Genomic DNA, 23892 nt, shown 5'->3' with positions numbered 1-23892 from the left:
TTAATTTGGATTGGTTGAATGGTCATCTCATTTGTTTGTTTAAGTAAGTATTTAGAGTTTGAATTTCGTCTTGTGTGTATAACAATCCATTAGTTAGCGACAGACCTTAATAAATAGAGTATCAATATGTAGTGAATTAGTCATCGACTTGTCGAGTTAGGAAATCCGTAGAAAAAAAATTGTATTTGTCTTTAAAATAGATTAATTTTTCATTAATAGCAATACTCATGGACTTTTGTCTTTGTTGAAATTTACTTGAGACAATTTTATTTGTTGGTATCATATTCATTCTTGAAGTCAAAACAATATGATCAACCATGTTACTTGTTAAAACTTCACATTTTATGAAATGATTTCTAAATTTTCAAATTCATAAACTTATGTCATTACAAAAAGTTATTAGATCGATTAATATTTCTTGGTAATATAGTGTATCGAAACACCATCGTTGAGTATTAGTTAGTGTGAAGAGAAACCAATAACAACTTTTATTATTTAATATATAATTTATTCTATTGAAAAATAAATTAATATTTTCTAAACTTGTAAATATATTTCTTCTAATTTCTTACACTATTTTATTTGACAATATTTACCATTAAAAAATAGCAAATGACCATACTATTTTACAACATATATGATGTATAAAATAATTTCTTATCTTGAAATTAATTCTGGTTAGTGAGATAGAATTTAAAATATTTTTTTATTTTCTTACTCAAATTTAAATTTAAATTTAAAATTGATTAACAACTCATTTTTTTAATTTCAATAAAAAATAAATTGATTCGATACAAAATATTCAGCATTTAATAATTTCAATCATTTAAATTTTAATTACCAAAAATTGGATTAAAAATTAATTATAAACTTAGTAATCATATATATATATATTAGTATGTAAATAATAATATCCAATATATTAATTATTTAATTTTTTGACAGAATTAATGTATAATCTATTGATGATTAATTTATTATCCAAAAATTTTTTCATAAACTTTATAATATGTGTAAATAGTAATCTTATTTTTTTATTATTATTTAAAAAATTCTTCATAATTTTTTAATTATGTAATTAACTTAATTAATAATCTTTATTATTGCTTTTATACTAAAAAAATATCAATTTATACTATTTACATATTTTTTACTATTAATAAATAAATAAAAAAGAGATAATTAATTTTTTTAATTTGAATTAAAAAATGTCTTGTAAATATTAAGTGTTATAATATTAAATAGTATAGTATTTGCTATAACAATGACTCAAAATATTAATCTAAAATATATTTGGGCCTATTAAGACCTCAATGCAAGCAAGATCAACTAAAATCCATTGTTAGGGTCTCAAATCCGACTTACGTTCATTACATTAAATGCCCAATGCAGATAAAGTCCACGTGTCCCTTCTTAAATCGGCTCAGATTGGATCCCGTTGCTAGTTAGATATGGTAATGAGTACTCAGGAGAGCGTGAGAAGCCCCTTCCCATCCCTCACTCCTATTTTAAAAAAAATTCTCACATTCCTTCTCTGTCATTGTAAGTTCCTGTTTAATTATCCCTTAGGGAACGCAGATCTCCTCGAGTATCTACAAATATTCTTTGAAAACTTTTGAAAAAAATTAATACAAAAAGACATAATATAATAATCATAAAATAATCAATTCAATATAATTCAATACAATTTATAACATATTCGTTATAAAAGATAATATTTTAAAAGGAGAAAACATAAAAACATATTCCAACATAATAACATAACATAATTTTTTGGGACAATACTAAGCGACGTAGTGACAGACTTGAGAGGCAGAAAAAGTGAGTTAGAGAAAGAGAGGATTGAGGCTGAGAATGAGTCTGGAAGAAAAAGGAAGAATTTGAATTGGAGGCAGAAATTAGGGTTACTAAATTTAAGAAATGGATTTATGTATATATAAATTAGGATAAATTAATAATTTTATATTCTCGTATATTTAATAGGTTATATGCGGCGCGTACTTATGTTCATGTCCCATTAGGGGTGACAAACAGAAAAGCCCGCCATCTGGTGGGCTGGCCTGCCTCGCCCCGCCTAGTAAGGCAGTCCTGAATTTTTCCCCCGCCTCACCTAATGGTACGCTAGCGAGTTGGCGGGTTATCCTTTTTTTTATAAACCATTAAATATTAAACAATATATATAATTTTACAACAATTTCAGTAAATTTATAATTTCTAAGAATATAAAAAATATAATTTTTAAATTCACACACATTAAAGTCTTTATAATTATAAATATGTAATAAATATAATTATAAACCAAATTTATTGAAACAAAATAATAAAATCAACATTGTCCAAAACAAAATAAATATTGTCTAAAATATATAATTAAACATCTTTAAGTTTATAATCAATCAAACATAAAACATAATCCAAAATATAATAGAAAAAATTATATATAATAGAGTAAAATTATATTAATATTTTTATATATTATATATAAATTATAATTCAAATGGTAACTCTGTATTTTTATCTATGTTTGCACTTTTATATCAGTTTTTTTCACAACTTTAAAGAGAAAAAATTTACATGAACTCCACGTACACTTTTATGTTTTCCATTCAATTTATTTGTTGATCCAAACAATGAAAAAATGATTTTTTTCGTCCATTTTCTTCTCAAACATTTTATCTTCCCACAAATTCTTCTAATCGAAACAATGCATAAATAAGTCACATTTTTCATATAACAATAACTTATATTTCACTTGTAAAAACATACGCTAATTAAAAAATTCTATGTAAATTCTATAATTTTACTTGTAATTTCACGTGTATATAAAATATTTTTATTATAAAAAATAAAAATTACGATAAATATCTCATATATGTTAATAAATTATATACAAATATTTTTTGAAGCATATCACTTTTATTATATGAAAATAACTTAAATACCTTTAAATGTGATTATGATAATTCATTAAGTATTATATTTTTTTACTAATTTATATTTAATAATTTATCTCTAAATTTTAATTATAATAAAAATGTAAGATATGATGCCAAAAAAAAGCTAAAGCAATATAAATTTTTTACTAACAAAAAAATATATTTTATTTTTTATTTTTTAGACACGTCTCTAATTTTTTAAGTTATACATTTTAATTTATATAAATTAATGACAATTAAATGTACAAAAAAATTAATTAATAAAGAAATAAAATTTAAGATAAATATGTCCAAACAAATTGAAATAAAATAAAGATTTTTAATTATGATCATTAATTATAATCACATATATTTACTTCAAAATTTATACTTCGAAAATTCAGCATATTAATATTTTGTATTTTTATGTCTCAATTTTAGACTATCACAAATATTAGTTACTCTCCAATAATAACAATATTTTAAAAAAATAAACATAATTAAATGATCTTAAAATTATATAATAATTTTTAAAATAACAAAATAATTATACAATTACCTAAAATATAATATTTGTATAATAACTGAAATTTAATTGTCAATATGAAAGTAACATATAATATCATTTCGTAATCAAATAAGTGTTTAATCAGAGAATTGAATATTTATATAATAATATGACAAAATAAATTAAAGTTTGAGTTTAACCATAGCAAGCGCTCAAGTTTAAATTTTGATAAATTAATTTATTTTTGTTAAAGTGAATTACGCAATAAAAAAATTCATAAAAAATTTATATATTAAAGTAGAAAACAATTTATTTATAAATACAAAATTAAAAAAATTATTCTTAAAAGTCGAATATGCAGGTAAAAAATAAATTATAACTTGCAAAAATTATCTCTAGAATTTATTATAATAAATAATAAAATTGTAAAAATTATGTATCTATATAAATTAAATTATATTAAATTATAAGATATCTAGAAATTAATCAACCTAATTAATTAGTTTGTAACTGATTTAATTTAATAATTTAAAAAAAATTAAATAACCCTTTTTAGAAATATACCAATCTAAATAATATATATTGAAGATAAGAAATATATAACTAAATTATATAATACAACATTCTATTCCTAAATATTTGTTTTATAGCAGATCTGATACCAAAATATTAATCATCATCTGTGGTATAATCTAATTTCACAATTATTTAAACGTTGTTTTTATGAAAAAATCGCATTATTTATTTTGAAAAAAATATTTGCTCACTATTATAATTTAAATAGAATATAAAATAGATATTAAACCAATTTCTTTTAATAATTACTCAATTACAAATATCCATCAAGGACATGAGAATTAAGAACATATAAAGTAAATATAATACCTACAACTTTTACACTACTACGATAAAATAATTATCATAAGTCTTTTTAGCATAAATTAAATAGAACAACATATAATAATAAAGAAACAATCAAATCCAAAAAAGTTATAGAACACCTATCATACACTACTATTGTTAGTATTGAGAAAGTTTTAACTATTTATTCTTTTATTAGCTGTCTTTTTATCTACTTTGCACTTTATCTACGAATATGTTAAGAACTAAACCTATACTTCAATCTTTCAAAATCCCATATATTCTTGCCAAACACAATATTATTATGTCTTTTTTCTTTATAGAAACCATTGAATGAAAGAATCGTTGGTAAAAAGATAAGGTTTTCTTATAATATATATGACTTTTTATGATAATAAAATAAAAATGAAAAGCATGAAATAATATTGTGTATATTATTTAAGTTAATTTTAATCTTTTTTAATAACCAGATTTGTCATAACGTAATTGATAAACAATGACAGTTAATACGGATTGGATATGTTTTGAGTATGCTATACATTTTATAATTTTGTATAAAACAATATTAGTTTTAATTTATATATTTATTATTGGGTTTAAAAATAAAAAGTATTTGTATTGTTAGCATTTTTTAAACCTTCCTCAACTCTTACTGTGATTGGGCCTAAAAGATCACCTACCTCATTGAAAATAAATGTAATCCAATCAATTTTCATCTGATAGTGCTATACATTCGCATAATCATAGGTGAATTAACTTTAGTGAGATAACAATATGGTATTTAGTTACTACATAAGTATTTTTATATATAGATCAATCAATTATGTATAGTTTCTGATGAAAATAATACAACATGGATATTGTTTGTTAGGTAAAAGATAACAGATTGACAAAGAAAATTAATTACAATGGGTATATTCATTTTAAAAAATATTTTTCTATGTAATACTATAAAAAATATCATGGTCACCCTGAATTATTAGAGGTTCAACTTCCATCGACAGCAGTAGAATGCCTAAGTTGAAACATTTTCAGACTATAATATTTATCAAACAAATAATTAATGAAACACTCATCCATACCTTCTCATTTTGAGTACATTAAAAAAAGTTGAAATAGCAAAAGCGATAAAAATAATGATTTTTATAATTTTGTGTGGTTATCTATATATAGAAGACCAAAAGACCATGATTATCTAACAAAATTAATTTTATTTGTTGCATTCAATTTGAATAATTAAAAAATGATCTTATTTTAATTTAGTCCTTAATTCACATGATTTAAATTTAGCTTAATAAATATGATTTGATTTAATTATTAGTGAAAAATATCTCAAGAACTTATTTTATTCATAAATTTATTATTTTAATAATTAATTAATTAATTAATCTAATCTAATTAATTAATACAGATAATTAGTATAATTAATTTTATTTAATAAATTAAAAAATAAATTAAAAAAATACTAATAGAATATTAAAAGAAATAAATTAAAAAATACTACCAAATTAAATTGATATAAATTATAATAAATTATGTGATATTTAAATATCTAATCAAATTAATTAGTTGATATAGTTAATTTATCATAATAAATTATATTTAATGAGTTAAAAGAAACAAATTGTTAAACACTCTTATAAACATGTCATGTCAACTCCATCATTAAGCGCAAAAACCTGATTTTTATATAATAGAATAGATAATAAATAGAATATTTGAGAATATGATATGTGACCTATTTTAATTATGAAATTGGTATTATATGATAGATTTTTTCTGAATTCTTATTACTTGTTCGTTGCTAATTTTTACGTAATTACTTAATAATTTTCGCTTATAAAACTATCAACTACCTAATATTATGATTTAATTAATAAAAATGATGACATTAATATTTTTTCATAAGTCTTGTTATTATTTATAGTTAGAAAATAGCCATAAATAAATTTATTTCCTTAATAAATGTTAATTTTGTCGTCAAATTCTATATTACTTTTAAAATTTTAGCGTAATTGAGTCTAATTTCTACATTTTGAAATGAATATACACGAAAAAATTAATATGTAAATCACATTATTAATACAAAATTATTTTTTAATATAATTAGTGGTGCTTATTTGAACCAATAAATTTAGCTTCTAATGATATTAAAGTCAACCTATTTTATTATCTTGTGCCTTCAAATAATTTATACGACTGACATAAAAATATAACAATTAAAAAAAAATCATTACAATGAGTATATTCATTTTAACAAATATTCTTCAATCTAATACTATAAAAAAAATACATTGGCCACTTTGAATTGCTACAGGTCAACTTCTATCTATAGTAGTAGAATGTCTAAATTAAGATATATTCATCAAACAAACAATCAATAAAACACTCATATGTACTTTCTCATTTTGGGTACATTTATATATAAAAGAAATTATACATAAAGAAAAAAAAGAAGAAAAGAAGAGTTGAAAACTTGAAATAGCAAGAGCGATAAAAATCACGATTCTTATAATTTTGTGTGGCCATCTATATATAGTAGACCAGACAACTATCATTATCTAACAAAATTAATTTGTAATTATTGCACTCAATTTGAATAAGTAAGAAATTATCTCATTTTAATTTAGTCATTACTTCACATAATTTGAATTTAGCTCAATATATATGATTTGATTTGATTTAATTATTAGTTAAAAATATTTCAACTACCTATTTTATTTATAGATTTATTATTTTAATGACTAATAAATTAATCAAATTAATTAATTATTACACACAATAAATTTTGTTTAATAAATTAAAAGAAATAAATTAAAAAATACTAACAAAATATTAAAATAAATAATTTAAAAAATATTACCAAATCAAATTGATATAAATTATAATAAATTATATATCTAATCAAATCAATTAGTTGATATAGTTAGTTTATCGTAATAACTTGTATTTAATGAGTTAAAAGAAATAAATCAGGAAACACTCTCAGAAGCATGCCACGTCAACTCCATCATTAAGTACAGAAATCCGATTTTTATATAATAGAATAGATAGATAGATAGATTATTATTATTATTATTATTATTATTATTATTATTATTATTATTATTATTATTTACTTGTCGGAGGAAAAAATAATGTGATAAAATAGTCAAATAACTGTAAAATAATTATTAATAAAACTAAAAATACACACTACATTATTAAATAGAAAAGTTGTTGAATTTTATTTTCTCGTGCACGTGCACGTGCACTTGCATACAAACATACATATACATAACTAGCACTTTAGAATAAACTAGAATTCATAATTTGACCATATCATATCATTTATACACGATACTGTGTATAATTCTTAGCAAAAAAGCAAATTCTCAAACCATACTAGTTTTTGGACACAACACAAAAAAATAAATGTGACGAAAGTGCAACATCTTGACAGTCATTTATAATTTCGAATTTGGTGCCTCTAACTTAACTATTTCATAGATTAATAAGCTATTTTACAATAACACCAGCAGCTCCCTTAATACATCTCAAGAATTACAATTCTTGAAAATTTTGGAAGTAGGACCAAGCTCCTCATCCGTAACAGCCTCAAAAGTTTTTTTTTTTTTTCAGATTTTTCTTAACTTTTGCACTCCTAGGAGGATTCTTAACCATCTCTTTCTTGACCATATGAATGAGGATGCATCAAGAACAATGGAAAGTATCCCCTGCTATGCACAAGAATTAAATAAATAAATATATGCAACAGAGCACATGCAAACATATAAATACACACATTATGCTAGTTTTCCAGCCCCAAAATTTTTTTATTCTTCCTAATTCATCAAACACAACAAACAATTTAACCAACCAACACAATCATAATTTAAATCATCCCCAATGAATAGATTACCATAGTTTCCTTGAGAGGAGAACTCGAGAAGTTCAATTTCAGCACTACACTCCCTAATAGCATCTACACTCTCCTCAACAATTTTGCCTTTGTCTTTGATAACATCAATGTCAATACTTATATCATCTAATCCAGCAACTTTAACATTCTTTTCACCAAAGAAATCAATAACAAGTCCACATTTTGTCTTCGGAACAATTTCCATCAGAAGAAATACATTCTCCCAAGACCTGACATGGATCCTTCTCGCCAACAACAAATTTACCGTCACTTAAATGGGTCTTTCGCAAACAAACATCCTAAACAGAATTCAAAAAATAAAACAAAATAAAAGGAAAAGAAATCAACAATGCAGAAGTAACGAATAAATTAAATCAAAATTATCAAACATCCACATATCAAATACATGAATATCAAAATGCAACCTTGATTGGAGTATATTTATCATCGGCATCATAGTTAGGCAATTCAAACATGACAATAATAGCAGCATCATTGCAAATTCTTTTCACGTGAAAAGTTCCAAAATATTTGTCAATACCAACACTCTTAGTATCTATCTTAAGAAGCAACTTCTTTCCCACCAACAATTGTTAGAACATCACAGGATAGCTATCTCCGTCCACGTACAACCTGTGTAATAATTTAAACACATGATTCTTAGCAAATCACGAAACAAGTACAGATTCAATCTCCATCAGTACACAACTATATCTAGAATAAATAGATGATATCCATTATTAAATTCAACAACATATAGATAGAAGAAATCATACACTTGCATCCTTTTGAATTTTGCCAAACAAATCAGCACATGATTTTTTCAGTAAATAAGCAACCTCACGATCAAATAAGACAAATATACCATGTCCATTTTTTATGATTAAATAATGTTATTTCTTATGATATTTTAGTGTTAATGAATAAAATTATCTTTTATTTTATGTTTTGTTATTTTTTGTATTGTATATAATTTCAATAATATTTTATTATTCTAATTAATAAAAATATTATAAGACGTTGACTTTTGAAAAAGGATTAAAAATATTCAAAGGGACTGTTTTAAAATTTTAAAAATTTTTCAAGGACTGTTTTAAGATTTTTCAAAATTGTCGGAGACTATTTTGTACTTTATCTTGGAGATTAATTTGTTCATCTTGCACATATAGATACTTAACAGCTACATGTGCGAGTTGACATTTCACATCAACAGTTACCGTTGGTGACTAACAGAGAGAAGACTGTATTGTCTAACGAAAATAAACGTTAGGGACTATTTTGTGTATTTTAAAACCTAAAAAACTAAAGTGTCCAATTCCAAAAATTTCAGAAACTAATTTGAATAATTACTCTATGTTTTAATTTTTATTAATAATTTTTTTAATTACATAATTTTTTATTTATATATTCCAAAATTACATTGAGAATTATTTACTTAAATTCATAATAAATAATTTTTTTAAAATTTGAATTTATTAAAAAATATTAATATAATAAATATTATAGCAATAAAAAATTAATTTAAATAAATATGGCATCAAAATTTTTTTAGATAAATAGATTTCTCACAAATATGTCCTTTATGAATTTAATGCCCAAACAATTTGTTTTATCTAAGAGAATAAAAATAAAGAGGTTTCTAACTAATTTAAATTTAGAAATAAATAAATTGCTAACTAATTTAAGAATAACAACATGACCCTTAACGTGCCAATTTATCATTAAAATGTGTTATCTAAATAATTTTTGTTAAAAATTAATAATAAAGATAATGAAAGGGTCACATTATCCTAAAATACTAAAAACCACAAGAACTGAATTGAACTTACTTTTTGTTAGAAGACATTTTATCCTTAAAAAAAAATCAAAGATCTAATTAATTGTTCACTACTAGAGAAATTTCATAAAAATTGGCTAGTCATAGTGGACCTCTCATTTCCACCTTGTCCCCTGCTTACACTTGTTAAATTTAGATAGGTGAGTAGAAATTTTTATCTTTAATTTAATCTAAGGGGACGACTTACACAGGCAATGTTTGGTTGTATAGACATGAACACAGAAATATAGACATATTAGGGCTATATAATTTAAAAAATGAATATCACATATATTATCTTTTTGGGTTTACTAAAGATCGAACTCTTGACTTTTTGGATTTAGAGCTCTAATAACATGTCATTATACCACTCATCTCAAAAACTTCAGTTGATGTGAAAAGATAACACTAATGATTATATCTCTAGTATTTTTCTAAACCTCCATTATACAGTACAAATATTTCATTGGCTCTCTATACTTTCTCATTTATTATTTGTTTGTTGAGATATAAATTTTTTATAAACATATTAGTACATAAATATACACAGAATATATGTATTTAATGTTTCTTTAAAATATTAAGATATAGAGACACAATCAATTAAATACAATTTTTATACTATTATCTCTTATTAATTTTTAAAATAACAATTTTATCCCTAACTCTAATCTCTCTTTTTTTCCCTCTCTGTGTTTCTTCTTCTTCATCCTTTGTTATGCTCTCCATTCTGATCTCCTTCTTGCATCTTCTCTCTGCCATTAACCTTTTCTTCAATCACTACTCTTTTTGTTACTATCATTGTCGCTGCGTCTCCTCCTCCTTCGTCCAGATCTGTCACTGTCACGTCTCCTCCTCCTCTTTTGTCCAGACCCACAGTTGTGCGTCTCCTCCTTCTTTGTCCAAATTCATCGGTGTTGTCACATCTCCTCTTCCTCCGTCCTCTTCTTCTATTCCTCCTTCACATTCGCCTTTCCTTCTCTTCGCGGTGTACACCACCGCCTCTCCCTCTTTCTCTTCGAGTTTGTCACTGTCATGTCTCTCCATGGTTAGTTTCGTTTCTACCTCGATTTTGGTTCCTCCTTTATCTTTGTCGCCTTTTGTCGCTGCCATTTTTCTCTTCCGCTGTCTTCTTCTTCCCCTTCACAGATCTGTTCTTCTGTCGCCTTCTCCTCCTCTTTTGTTTTTCTTTTTAAAAATTAAATGTTCTTGTTGATTCTTGTAAAATTTTTGCTGACTGATTTGTGGTGAATTATGTGTGATGATAAATTTGTAGTGGTAAAGATATTGGATGGTGGTGGCAGCAACCGTGAAAGAACATAATAATAATATGGAATTTTTTTAATTTTATTATGTCTTGTTTAATGTTTTTCCAAACACAATACATATACACATGATGGATCAAAAAATATTATTATGGGATTAATAACATATATAATATTAAAATATGATTTATGTAAATAAATTATATAATATAAGATGCATTGCAAAAATATACTGATAGAGAATATATTTTAAAGTACAAAAAATGTGTATTTTTTTATTAATAAAATGGTACACGTCGATTCTTCATATCATAAAATTCATCGATAATTAAATTTGTCTAAAATCTTTCAACAATCTTCTTCTCAATGTAAATTAAAAAATAATTAGCAAGAAATTCATTTTTCATTTTATTTTTGAGTCTATTTATAGCTGAGAAAAATCTCTCAATTGTAGCAGTTAAAACAAAAAAAGTTAATACCAAGCAAAAAACGATCAATCAAATGATACGTTAAAGACTTTTCTATCTTCATTAATGGATGACATAACTTAAAAATTGTGTACATGTTACTTAATTCAACATGATTAAAAACATCAAATTTATAATATTGAGTTTAAATTCTAATATAAAATTTCTTTTGGTCACTAAACTCATTTAGATATAAAATTATTTTACTATTTTATTTATTTTTTAAATATTAAAAATCATTAATATTTGAGTTAAATTTTTATCTATATTAGACTAAATATTAAATATATTTTTAAATAAAAAATTATATAATATATAATTATTTTATATACTTAATAACTTTTTTATTAACTTTTTTTTTTAAAAAATTGGAGGACCAAAGCCTCCCCTCACCCTCCTCTAAGTATATTCCTGCATATACCTTAATAATTTGTGTTCATGCTTTTTGATGTTATGTCTTTGTGTTTTTGTCTAAAAAAATACATAAATCAAATGCTGCCATACGAATTATCCAAACGACTTTTTAAATCTTTTTATGAATACGATGTCTAATAAGGTAATATCTATCCTATTTATTTGAGTTAAATAAATTAATTAAATCGAAATCAAGGCATATATAATAGGGAGTAGATCTTTTTCGATGAAAAAAATTAGATGATATTCAGTGTTTAATCTTACTTTTTATTATTCTTTTTTTTTTTTTAGTTTTGGTCCTATTTATAAAATTAAAAGTGAGAGGTCACACTTTATTCTCTCAAGTGTTAAAAAAATTAGAGAAGCTGCATTTTCTATATAATAAACCAGGTTTTGGACAAATAGAATGATGAACTAATATATACTTTTAAGTCAATATTTTGGATTGGTTCTATTGGATTTTTCTTTTCAAAATTGGACATTTTAATTAAATTATTTTAAGAGAAGAAAAATTAGTATTTATGTGCATGCTATATAAGTTTATATTTAATTGTCCCAATAAGTTATGTTCATTTTTATATCTAATATTTACATAATAATTTAAAATTATATTGTTTATTTTCTTATTTTATTTCGTATTTGATTTGATTTGATAAATATCACATACGTATTTAATTGTATATATTAGAAATAAACTCAAAGAGAGAAAAATAGTAAATTTACTTAACTAGAAAAAGAAAAATAAAAATTGAAAGAGCTAATTTTTATGTAACTTATTTTTTTATAATAAATTTTAAATATATTTAAAATTTATTTATTTTTATTTTTTAAATTAAATATTAATTTTTAACTTATTTTAATAAGTTAAGTATTATTTTTAGGCACTATAACAATTAATCTGTTATATAATTTTTTTAATTTTAATTTTTCTATTATCTTTTTCATTTTATTGTTTCTTCTTTTTTTCCCCTAATTCTTCTGCTCTTAAAATAATTTAAGGCGTATTATCATATATTTGAATATTTGAATTAAAATAATCTAACTAAAAAATAAATGTCCAATTTTATAAAGAGAAATTCAGTAGAACTAGTCCAAAATGTTAGCTTAAAGTATAAATTAACCCATTATTTATGAGTTTAATTTTAATGTATTGATAGTATAAATATTTTAGACAGTTATGTAATTATAATCGTTCTCTTAGAATAATATAAAAGGTAATTATTTTTGTTAATATAATGTTATGTGATTAAATATACGTGTAAATGATTTTATACTGATAATACATCAAAATTAAAATTTTATTTTATTTGTCTAAAAATTGGTTTATTATATGTATTATATTTCGGTTCAATTAATATATTTAACTCAAATAAATAAAATACGTGTTATTTTATTAGATATGATCCTTAAAAAAAAAAAAAAAATACGTTTTTACAGTTTTAATGTGAGTCGTTCCCTGTGTAACGCTACGGCCAATTTAGAAAATTAATTAATTTTAAACCAATAAATAGGAAGTAGCTGTGACTAGAAATTTTATCAAAATTTATTAGCCATAACGAACCCTCATTTCCACCTTGTCCCAGCTCACTGGTATTATCGATATCATAAACAATATGCCTTGTCAAATTTAGATAAGGGGAGAGAGATTTTTCTCTTTTATTTATAAAATATAAAAGGATAATGTATGTGGTCGATTAATAAATTAATTTATTTTCAAGTAATAAAAAAGGAAATAATCTTTCCTGGATAAATATAAAAGATAAATAATTCAACGCGTTATCTTATCTATCATTATTTTAGTCTACACAAAATTATGTTTGATATATATATACACATTATTTTATAGAGAGTTGAATTAATATACTTTATGTCTTTTATGATTTTTCTAATGACAACAAAAATACTAATAAAAAATATAATTTATTTTTATTTTTTATATTATTTTTATCAATTTTTTATAATTATATTTTTTTAAAAAAGATAAGATAGAATTAATTTATCACCAAATAAAATTTATAAACATTAATTTTTATATCTTTATTTTTTATTTTTGATTCTTAATATTTTGCAATGTTGTCAGAACCAATCCAATCCTTAAACTCGAATCTAATCAACTCATTGTTAGTTTGTTACTTACCAAAAGCAGTAAGGAAGAAGCTCCAAATAATAGTGGACCCCTCAATGACTTCCCAAAATGTCCAAAGAAAAGAGAAAACCATATCTTTTTAGACCCTAAAAAAAACCCTGTAAAGAGAGGAAAACACATGAGAATCAGAAACCAGCTCTGTTTTTCCATTCCTCTCTCCTCCTAACTTCTCTTTCATTATTTCACACACCTCCTCCCTTTCTCTCTCTCTCTCTCTATAAATAAACGCAACATTACTACTACTCAATTATCCCCACACCTTCATTGACATAAAATAATAAACAGTTATTATTATTATGTCTCTCTTGGCTAATACCCTGTACCTTTTATTATTCTTTTCATCTTCTGTGCTTCGCGTAGCACAGGGTTCTAGCCGTGCCTCCTTAGGTAGAAAAAACGGTGCTACTACCTTTCCTCCTTCTCTCTTGGGTGATGATGGCATATGCGCCTCTTCTGTTGTTATTCATGGTTACAAGTGCCAGGAACTTCAAGTAAGAAAACCACAACAGAGACCTTAAAAAACACACATGTTAATCTACACTACCACAAAGGCAACGCATGCATATGAAAAACGTTGCTTATAGAATAGGATCGATACGACGATAGATTAGACATATAATGACCTTGCAAAGCTCTTAGATAATTTTAGGTGACATTTTTTATAAGTAGCAACGTTATTCAATATCCCTTGTAAAGGGGGAAAATTCACATACCGAAGTTGATAATTGAAAATTAATAAATACAAATTTAGTCAAATATGTCATCAACAGATTAATTTGTTTTGTAGTGTATATTTGTGAATTGTGATGGTTATGTTAAAATTGTGGGAGACATAAAGGTTATTTATTAACTTGAAAGAAACTACTATATTTGGTAAATGTTAATTGGATTATATCATCTTTTTTTTTCTTTTTTTTTCCCTCAGGTTACTACTGCAGATGGGTACATTCTTAGCGTCCAAAGAATCCCAGAAGGTAGAAGTGGCAATGGGAATAATCAGACGAAGCAGGCAGTGATACTTCAGCATGGAATATTAGTGGTAAGTGCACACAATAAATACCCTACTATATTATTATTATTAAATTACTACTCTTTATTTGCCTATCATGCATGTAACATGTGCCAATTTACATAAATTACTTTAACAATAAATATATTTTACCTACTTAGTACAATATAATGTTCAATAATTAGCGATCGTTTATTTGGATAATTCTACGGTGCCTATAAAATTTTTGTCTAACTTATCTAAATATAAATATTAAAAAATAAAACTCAATTTTTTATAAAATTAAAACGTGTGTTATTTATAAGTACTATACAGTACACCTTTTTTATTTCTCCGAATATATAAGATATAGTGTAATGTATGCATCATATTCATACTGCATTGTATTTGCTAGATTTAATTTGAAGTGTATGTGTTATCCTTAATATGTTCGTGAGATGATTAATTATTTTTAAGTAAAGTTTAATTACGTTAATATGTGTGGAAAATGCTGGTTATTATCGCGAAAACTAATTTCACATAATATGAACTTATTAAGATACATATGCGTGTTCAATTATTATTGTTGACGGTTTGTTTCCAATTTGATTCTGTTTTAGATTTTAAGAGGCGTAAATAATTAGTACGCCGCCCTTTATTATTTTCTTTTTCCTTCTTATATCCGTTTAAAAATGGTTATGCTAAAAGCCTAAAACTCAATTTTCACCAAACACACTAAAACTTGATTTGGTAAAATTTTTTATTTTTAAAAAATTATAGCATCTATATTTAATAAATTAAATTAAAATTAATTTTTAATAAATATAAATAATAATAATTACACTTAGTAAAATAATTTTTAAAATTTAAAAATACTATAATAGATATAAATATAAAAAATAATTTTAAAAATTAATTAATGTACAAAGATATGTTAAATTTTTTAAATTTTAATAAATACAAGTCAATTTTAAAAAATTTTATTTTAGATAATTTTAAAAACACTCGTATCTTTAAAAATTGTAAGTATAAGTATATGATATTTTTATTTATCAAATATAAAATAAAAAATAACTCTTTAAAAAGTTTTACTAAACCAAACTGGATTGATTGATCATTTAGCTGAGCAAATTTTAAGTAAAATCTATATTTTATCTAATAATTAATATTTTCTGAAAATTCTCAATGAGGTTTGTGAGGCATATAGCGCTTACCACATCACCTGAATTTTGTGCGTATCTCACCTAAACTTTAATTATTAAAAAAATAGTAAAATATATTTTTTATTTTCTAATATTTTTAAAATTTTTTAGAATTACTATTCCTTTTTAATTTATTTTAATTGTTTCCATAATATTTTAAATATTTTTTAACTATATTCCTGAATTAACGTTATTACAAAATTTGATACAACAATACTGGAAAAATGTGTTAATGAAATAAATTTGAAACGTAATAAATTAAAATTGATCAATAACATCATGATATACATTTTACATTTATTTTCAATTTTACCAATTGTATCACATTTAAAATAGATGTCAATTATGCTCCGGGATGTTGACATGCATGGGTAATGTGGCAATTTAGCATATTCAAGTGCCACACATTTGTGACACATCAACTTATTGTTATTGCTATGTCAATAGCTTTAATTTAAAATGTTGGATAAATTTCCTAAACAAACTAACATGAAAAGTAATTTTAAAAATTAAACAAAAAAAGTTATACTTTTCAAAAATGTTTTTCTCCTTATCTCCGGGAAATTAAACATGATGCATCTTTTGGTTGTTTGAGTGTGAAGTGTGAACTTGACTCCATAGCCCATACTTGACAAAGGTGACAACAAAAAGGGTTGAGTTCCGCGTCTGTCACACAATTAATGGCGCTAAGTTACTCTTACTCCTTTCCCTTTCATTTCTTTATTTAATTGAGTCCAAGAAGATATCATGATTCCTGACTAACGTAAGTGACGCCCATGTTGCTTTTAGACATAGAAAGTGGCACACTTTCTCAATCTGTTGGCTTTACAACTAAGCTAATTAACAAATTATTTTTGGAAAAAGCAAATGGGTCATAGTTTTGTTTATGGAATAATAGCATTTTGGTGGATGATTAGGCTTATCAAATCTCCTGCTTTAGACAACAACAAAAAATCTCCTTGCTTTCCAGCAGAAAATAAGTGTTTTTGTTTATCGGATCAGATTTGATATGGTCAAAATTTTGATTCGATTTGTACTAAATTTATCAGATCAAATTTAATATTTATACTCTTTATGTTCATATCAGATATCAAATATATTCATGAAATAAAAAATATATCAAAAATTTTATTTTTATAAAAAAAAATCAATAAAATCTCTTTTTTTCTCTAATAATTTTTTTTTACTATTTTAAATGTTTACTTTTAAAATATTATTAAACCAATTTTTTTTAAATAATAAAAATAAAATAATACAACATATAAAAATAATTATTAATTAAAATAAAACATAAATATATACAACATATATATTATTTATTTATTTATTTATTATTTAGTGTAGATCCGCATATATAAATATGATATTCTGCAATTCAATTTGATTAGAGTGCGAATCACATCGAATCTGACGATTCGATCATCTTACGGATCAGATCATATTTGCAAATTAGATACGAATAAATAGAGTGAATTTATAAATTCGATCTATAAACATTCTTATTAAAAAAGGGTAAGTATATCGGGTTTTACTAAAACAAGCTAAGGTCAAATGTCCCGTTTCTTTTTTAGAAAAAAATATTTTAAATTGAAAAATCTCAAAATTTTATCGAAACGGGCCTCATATGTCACAATATAAGGACCATTAATGGATTTGTCTTTAAGTTCCACAATTTGAGTGCGCCCGGCACAGGCACTACAACACTGCTGCATAGATGATAGTAGATCACCACATTTTCTTCTTTTCTATATTATATACTCATAGATATAAGTATAACAGAGTGAACGTCGAAGGTGTCTCCTAAATAGTACCGAAACGTGGATGTTTCCCATCTTGCACGACGCAAAAAATTGTTATTTATGACTTACGAGTGTGTTCTGTAATTTCCAAAATAAATTATCTTGTGGTCCCATGCATGCATATGGTAATCTTTTATTGCCAATTAATTGTGTTACACTTACACAACATCATCCACCACCTCTGCTGATAAGAGTAAGCTTGCGAAATCCGACAAACCCAGAAACCAATGCATGCGTATTCTAAATTTACATATTATGAGTATATTCATTGAATTTAACAAATAAATAATAGTGTATATATACGTGGGTGCAGGACGGAACGCAATGGCTTTTGAACGGTCCAGAGCAAAATCTGCCACTGATATTAGCTGATAACGGCTTCGATGTTTGGATTTCTAACACCAGAGGCACCAGATTCAGCCGCCGCCATACCTCATTGGACCCTTCTTCTAAGGTTTACTTTCTTTTCTCTTTTCTCTTTTATTTCAACTTTAATTTCTTGATACTACTATTTCTTACTTTTAACCTATATTATTTAACAAGAAGAGTGCTAGGAACCAACACTTTTACTAAATTTTGGCCAGCACTTAACCATAAAAAAAAAAATTGAATGATTTTTCACCATTAGATGCAATCTCACACCATTAAAAACATTATTAATGACTAATTGATAGTTAAAAACTACAAAATCTGCTGACTCCTAGATTTTTTCATTTAACAAATATATATATATATATATATATTAAAATTAATCACTAATATAAAATATATATTACAAATAAATTAAATATAATAATTAATTTTAATACATAAATAATATTTTTGATTATTTAAAAATAAAAATTCACATACATTTATTAACATGTAAAATTAATAATAAAAAATCATTAAATAATTTAATAAATTTAATTAAATTATTATTTAATAATTTTTAACTATTAATTTTACATAAATTTTTACTTTATTTAAATATTTCACTATTTAAATCATTTATAAAATTTTAAAAATATGAAAGCAGAAAATATAGTTTAAACCTAATCTTAATGCTAAGGATATTGGTGTAAAAAACACAGGCGTATTGGGATTGGTCGTGGGATGAACTGGGTAGCTATGATCTACCTGCTGTTGTGGAGTATGTATCCAGCCAAACAGGACAAAAGCCTCATTACGTCGGCCATTCACTGGTACTACATTATCTACTTTATTTCTTCCTTACTTTTACTCAACTTTGCCTTCAGTTATCTTACATTGTTTGGAGACTGATACAGTTAATTTTTGTTTTAAATTTTAAATTTTAGATAATTTTACAATAAAAAATTGAATACTATTAATTTCAAAAATTATTTTTTATATATATTTTTCGTATTGTTAACGTGTCATTTTTTATTGATATTATAAATAAAAAATAAAAACATATCGATTTTAAATTTTTAGTATATTAAATTTGTATTAATTTTATTTATTTTCAAACACTTTATTTAAAATACGGTTTAATTAATCACATCTATCATTTTGATATTTACTGATTTACAGATTCATTAAAATTTACAATTACAAATTTTTAACCAAAATACCTCTATTTATTATTAATTTATTCATAAATAAACTGTCATTTTTGTCTATAAAAATTTAGAATATTAATAAATTTATTCATAAATAAATAAAATTAGTTTGCACTTATGATAAACGAAAAACCGTTATTTCTAATTTTCTATCTATAAAAATGTTAAATATTAATAAATCTACACATGAATAAAATTAATATTTTGATATTTTAAATAAAAATCATCTTTCGTAAATACAAAATTAATTTTGTTCATTCATGATTAATATTGTATGTTAGCGTTTTAAAATTTGATGGTTAACAAAAATAGTTTACTCTTTATTCATCGTATTAACAGTTTGGCGGATACCAGTGACTTAGTGTATATACTTGAAAATGTGAAAATGACACGAATTATTGAACTGAAACAAGTTTACGACAGCCATGGATATCGTGATGAGAATAAATAATCACATAGAACAAGTGAATAACATACAATAATATTGTGTGGGAAATTTAAAATCAAGATTATTGAATATAATTGATGTAAAACTAGAAATTAATGAGCATGTTTGGCAGGGAACATTGACAGTTTTGGCTTCCTTGTCGGAAGGGAAATTGGTGAATCAGCTGAAATCAGCAGCATTATTGAGCCCCATAGCCTATTTGAGTCATTTAACCACTCAATTATTAGATGTTGCAGCTAAGTTTTATCTAGACGAGGTAAATAAATTAATACAAGTTTAATATTCATGAACCATATATACTTATTAATTAATTAATTAATTATCAAGACTCAACATTATCCGTTCCCATTGTTTTTGTGTTTTGCCAAACAGTTCATTCGAATATTTGGGCTATCGGAATTCATTCCCAAAGGGTAAGAACTAAGAACACAACAAAAAATAGCCGACTCGTTCGTCGTTAATGTTATGTAGACTTCAACTCTATCACGTTTCCATGCATGTGTAATATAGTTTATAGAAAAGTATAGGATATCAATATATTATCTGTTAATTTATTGTCAATAATAATTAATTATTATAAAAAATATATGTATAAGAAGATACATTTACATAAAAATATTTTTGTTAGATACATCTATAAAAAAGATATTTTTATTAGACATATTTATAAAAATATTTTCATTAAATACAGTTATAAATAAAAGTTGGTAGAAGTTAGTAGAATTCTTATTGGTTACGTAGCAGAATTGATAATTTATTTATTTTTATGTGTTTGTAATTTTGTATAATGCTATATTTATTATTATTTTTTTTATAGGATACCTGTTCAAGCCTTTCTCAAGCTAGTTTGCGATCACCCTGGAGTAGATTGTTACGACTTGTTGCCTGTTATAACCGGTTTTGACCTTCACCATACTCTATTGACAATTTCATTTCAATAACTATATTATATAATCACTAAAAATTAGTTATTTATATAAACTAATTATATATTTATGTTTGTAATTAAATTTTATAAATAATTAATTTGATTTACACTTATTACAAAACTTTATAAATAATATAATCAAATTAAATTTATATTCATAATAAAAATATAATGAAATATGACTAAAATATAAAAATAAGGAGATAATTTATTTTTTATATTTATAAAAAATTTGATTATATTATGTTTAAAGGTTTGATTATTTGAACATAAAAGAGTCTAATTATTATATAATAAAAGATTTTCGTATTTTATTAATTAATTATTTTGTTAAAAATATATAAAAAATAATAACTATAAAACATTAAATTTACACACATACATGTTGATTTCTGGTTCCTTTTAATAACTATCTACATTCAAATTTTTTTTATGAAAGTATAATTCCGTGTTGTTCTTTCAGGTAAAAATTGTTGCCTCAATTCTTCAACTATTGATTTATTATTGAAGAATGCACCTCAGTCAACAGCAACAAAGAATTTGATACACTTGGCCCAGAGTACGTAGTCCATTATTAGTAATTGCTTACTGTCGAAAATATTTTGTAATATTTAAAATTTTCTTAAAAGATAATTTATTTTTTAAATTAGTCTTTACAAGATGCCATATTAATTTTTAAAAAATATAATTATAATTTAAATCGATTATTTCATTCATTAGAGAATGACATATTATACTAAGTATTATTTGATATGATGATATGACATGTTAATATTATATGTCACAAAATGATTGATTAACATAATTGTTACTTGTTATTATACGTTATCATCTAACTTATTAAATCATTAATTTAATTTATGGTTGTATCTTTCAAACACTAACTTTATTAACAAAATCTTTCGATAAATAATTTAGAGAGTAAATTATCTTTAAAAGACAAAATTAAATATTAAATCTAAATTTTAAACTAGCAGACAAGCACAGTAGAGAGACGTATATGATGATTATTATTCGTGATTTTGTTTTTCAGCTATTAGAAGTGGGGTTCTTGCAAAGTATAATTACGTGAGACCAGACTATAATTTTATGCACTATGGAGAAGCAGTCCCTCCAGTTTACAACTTATCTAATATCCCTCATGACCTACCTCTATTTCTGAGCTATGGTGCTCGAGATGCTCTTTCTGATGTTGTTGATGTGCAAACTTTACTTGATTCCCTAAAGTCTCATGATGCTGATAAGCTTAGTGTTCAGTTCATCAAGGACTATGCTCATCTTGATTTCGTTATGGGGGTCAATGCCAAAGACGTAGTGTACAATGCTGTCATTTCATTTTTCAACCGTCAATTTAATTAATTAACTTGACGAGAAAACATGTTGTTATAGAGGGTACTACGGTAATTTCCTTCCCTCATGAAGGTTCGGTGCTATTGTTATACTATAAATAAAATATCACTTCCTTCGTACTGTCAACTCAAATTCAATACAGTTTTACTTTCTTTTCTTCATATTGCTAAAAAAAGAAAAATTCATTTTAAGATTTGCGACCACACTTTGTAAAACAACAAATATAGAATCAAAGATTTATAAAGACTGGTGTGTAAATTAAGATAATAAATTAATGGATTTCTCATCTTATAAATTTCTTATTCTTTCTTATTTTTCTTGACGTGGGACTAATTTTATATACTTCTCACACTTGTAACATTAACAAGAGGTGCTTTTGGAAATTTTGGTAGAGGTAGTTTTGGAAGAGGAGGCCGTGGAAGAAGATTATCTCGAGGCAAAAGAGGATCCTGGACAAATATGAATTGGCCACGATGTTAAATTTATGGCAAGTTAAGTCATGATCAAAACTTTTAGCATGCTCAACAACACACTCCCGGCCCTCATTATCTATGTACAATGCACTTTCTCCTCCACCAAAAATTAATCCCATTGTGTTGTCTGCTTTCTATTTACCCTTAAAAAGTATATCTTTGGATGTACATCATAAGAGGTTTGGTCATCCAACTATGACAATTGTACAGAATATTGTGAATGAATGCTCTTCGCTAGTGAATAAAGATCAATTTCAATCTTCTCTATGTCAATCTTGTTGTATGGTTAAATTCCATCAACTACCATACTCATTCTAAGACTGTTCACTCTAATCCGCTTGAATTGTTTGTTTGTCATGTTTAGGGACCAGCTCCCATTATTTCATCTCAAGGATATAGATATTATGTGTTTTTTTTGGATGTTTACTCAAGATATACTCCTATATATTTAGGGTAATTATAATGTACAGATGCAAGTGTATAAAGATTTACAGATATTCTCATTAGAAGAAGACAATAACAACACGTGTCTATGAGCCATGATAGTAGAAGCAGCGTAGAATTGTGCATAGAAAGTTAAGATTTGTGCAGAACCCACTACAGAGCCGAGCTTCCTACGCTGGAATGGTGGATGGCTCTGTTTGGTTTTAATTTTGTTTTTGGACAATATCCAAATAGATAGTTGGATCATTGCATGCCTTTGCCTTTGCAATGAATGGGCCCGAGAACAAAAAAGTAATCAACTGAAGGCCTTGGGTGATGTATTCGATTTTATGGGCAGGAAAAAATATGCTCTATGAAAAATATATAATTGAAGAGCTTATGAACCAAATGGACCAAATATATATA

General features: G+C 24.5%; 1 protein-coding gene across 3 annotated transcripts; it reads left to right on the top strand.

The window, feature by feature from the left end:
* The first annotated feature begins 14418 nt into the window (after positions 1-14418).
* On the top strand, positions 14419-23226 carry LOC107648418 (triacylglycerol lipase 2). Of its 3 annotated transcripts, XM_021104897.2 has the most exons (10): positions 14419-14784; positions 15219-15332; positions 18596-18736; positions 19356-19466; positions 20405-20548; positions 20665-20705; positions 21110-21189; positions 21684-21779; positions 22254-22620; positions 22963-23226. In XM_021104897.2, exons 1-9 carry the CDS (start codon positions 14590-14592, stop codon positions 22577-22579), a joined length of 1248 nt encoding a protein of 415 aa, XP_020960556.1. In that variant the 5' UTR covers positions 14419-14589; the 3' UTR covers positions 22580-22620; positions 22963-23226. The 3 variants fall into 3 exon arrangements, with proteins under 3 accessions (XP_020960556.1, XP_016207775.1, XP_020960557.1); XM_016352289.3 differs by lacking the exon at positions 22963-23226 and having other exon boundaries at positions 22254-22696; XM_021104898.2 differs by lacking the exons at positions 14419-14784; positions 15219-15332; positions 22963-23226 and adding an exon at positions 18154-18475 and having other exon boundaries at positions 22254-22696.
* Positions 23227-23892: the final 666 nt, after the last annotated feature.

Source organism: Arachis ipaensis, chromosome B6 (assembly GCF_059453495.1).
Source record: "Arachis ipaensis isolate K30076 ecotype BB chromosome B6, ASM5945349v1, whole genome shotgun sequence".
Lineage (NCBI taxonomy): Eukaryota > Viridiplantae > Streptophyta > Magnoliopsida > Fabales > Fabaceae > Arachis > Arachis ipaensis.
This window is presented reverse-complemented; position numbering and strand designations above follow the sequence as displayed.

Excerpts from the sequence above, each read along its gene's own strand:
- LOC107648418 (XM_021104897.2), top strand. The coding sequence starts at position 14,590 with ATGTCTCTCTTGGCTAATACCCTGTACCTTTTATTATTCTTTTCATCT. Across the intron at positions 15,333-18,595 it reads TTCAGCATGGAATATTAGTG|GACGGAACGCAATGGCTTTT; the intron begins GTAAGTGCACAC and ends ACGTGGGTGCAG. Across the intron at positions 20,549-20,664 it reads CTAAGTTTTATCTAGACGAG|TTCATTCGAATATTTGGGCT; the intron begins GTAAATAAATTA and ends TTTGCCAAACAG.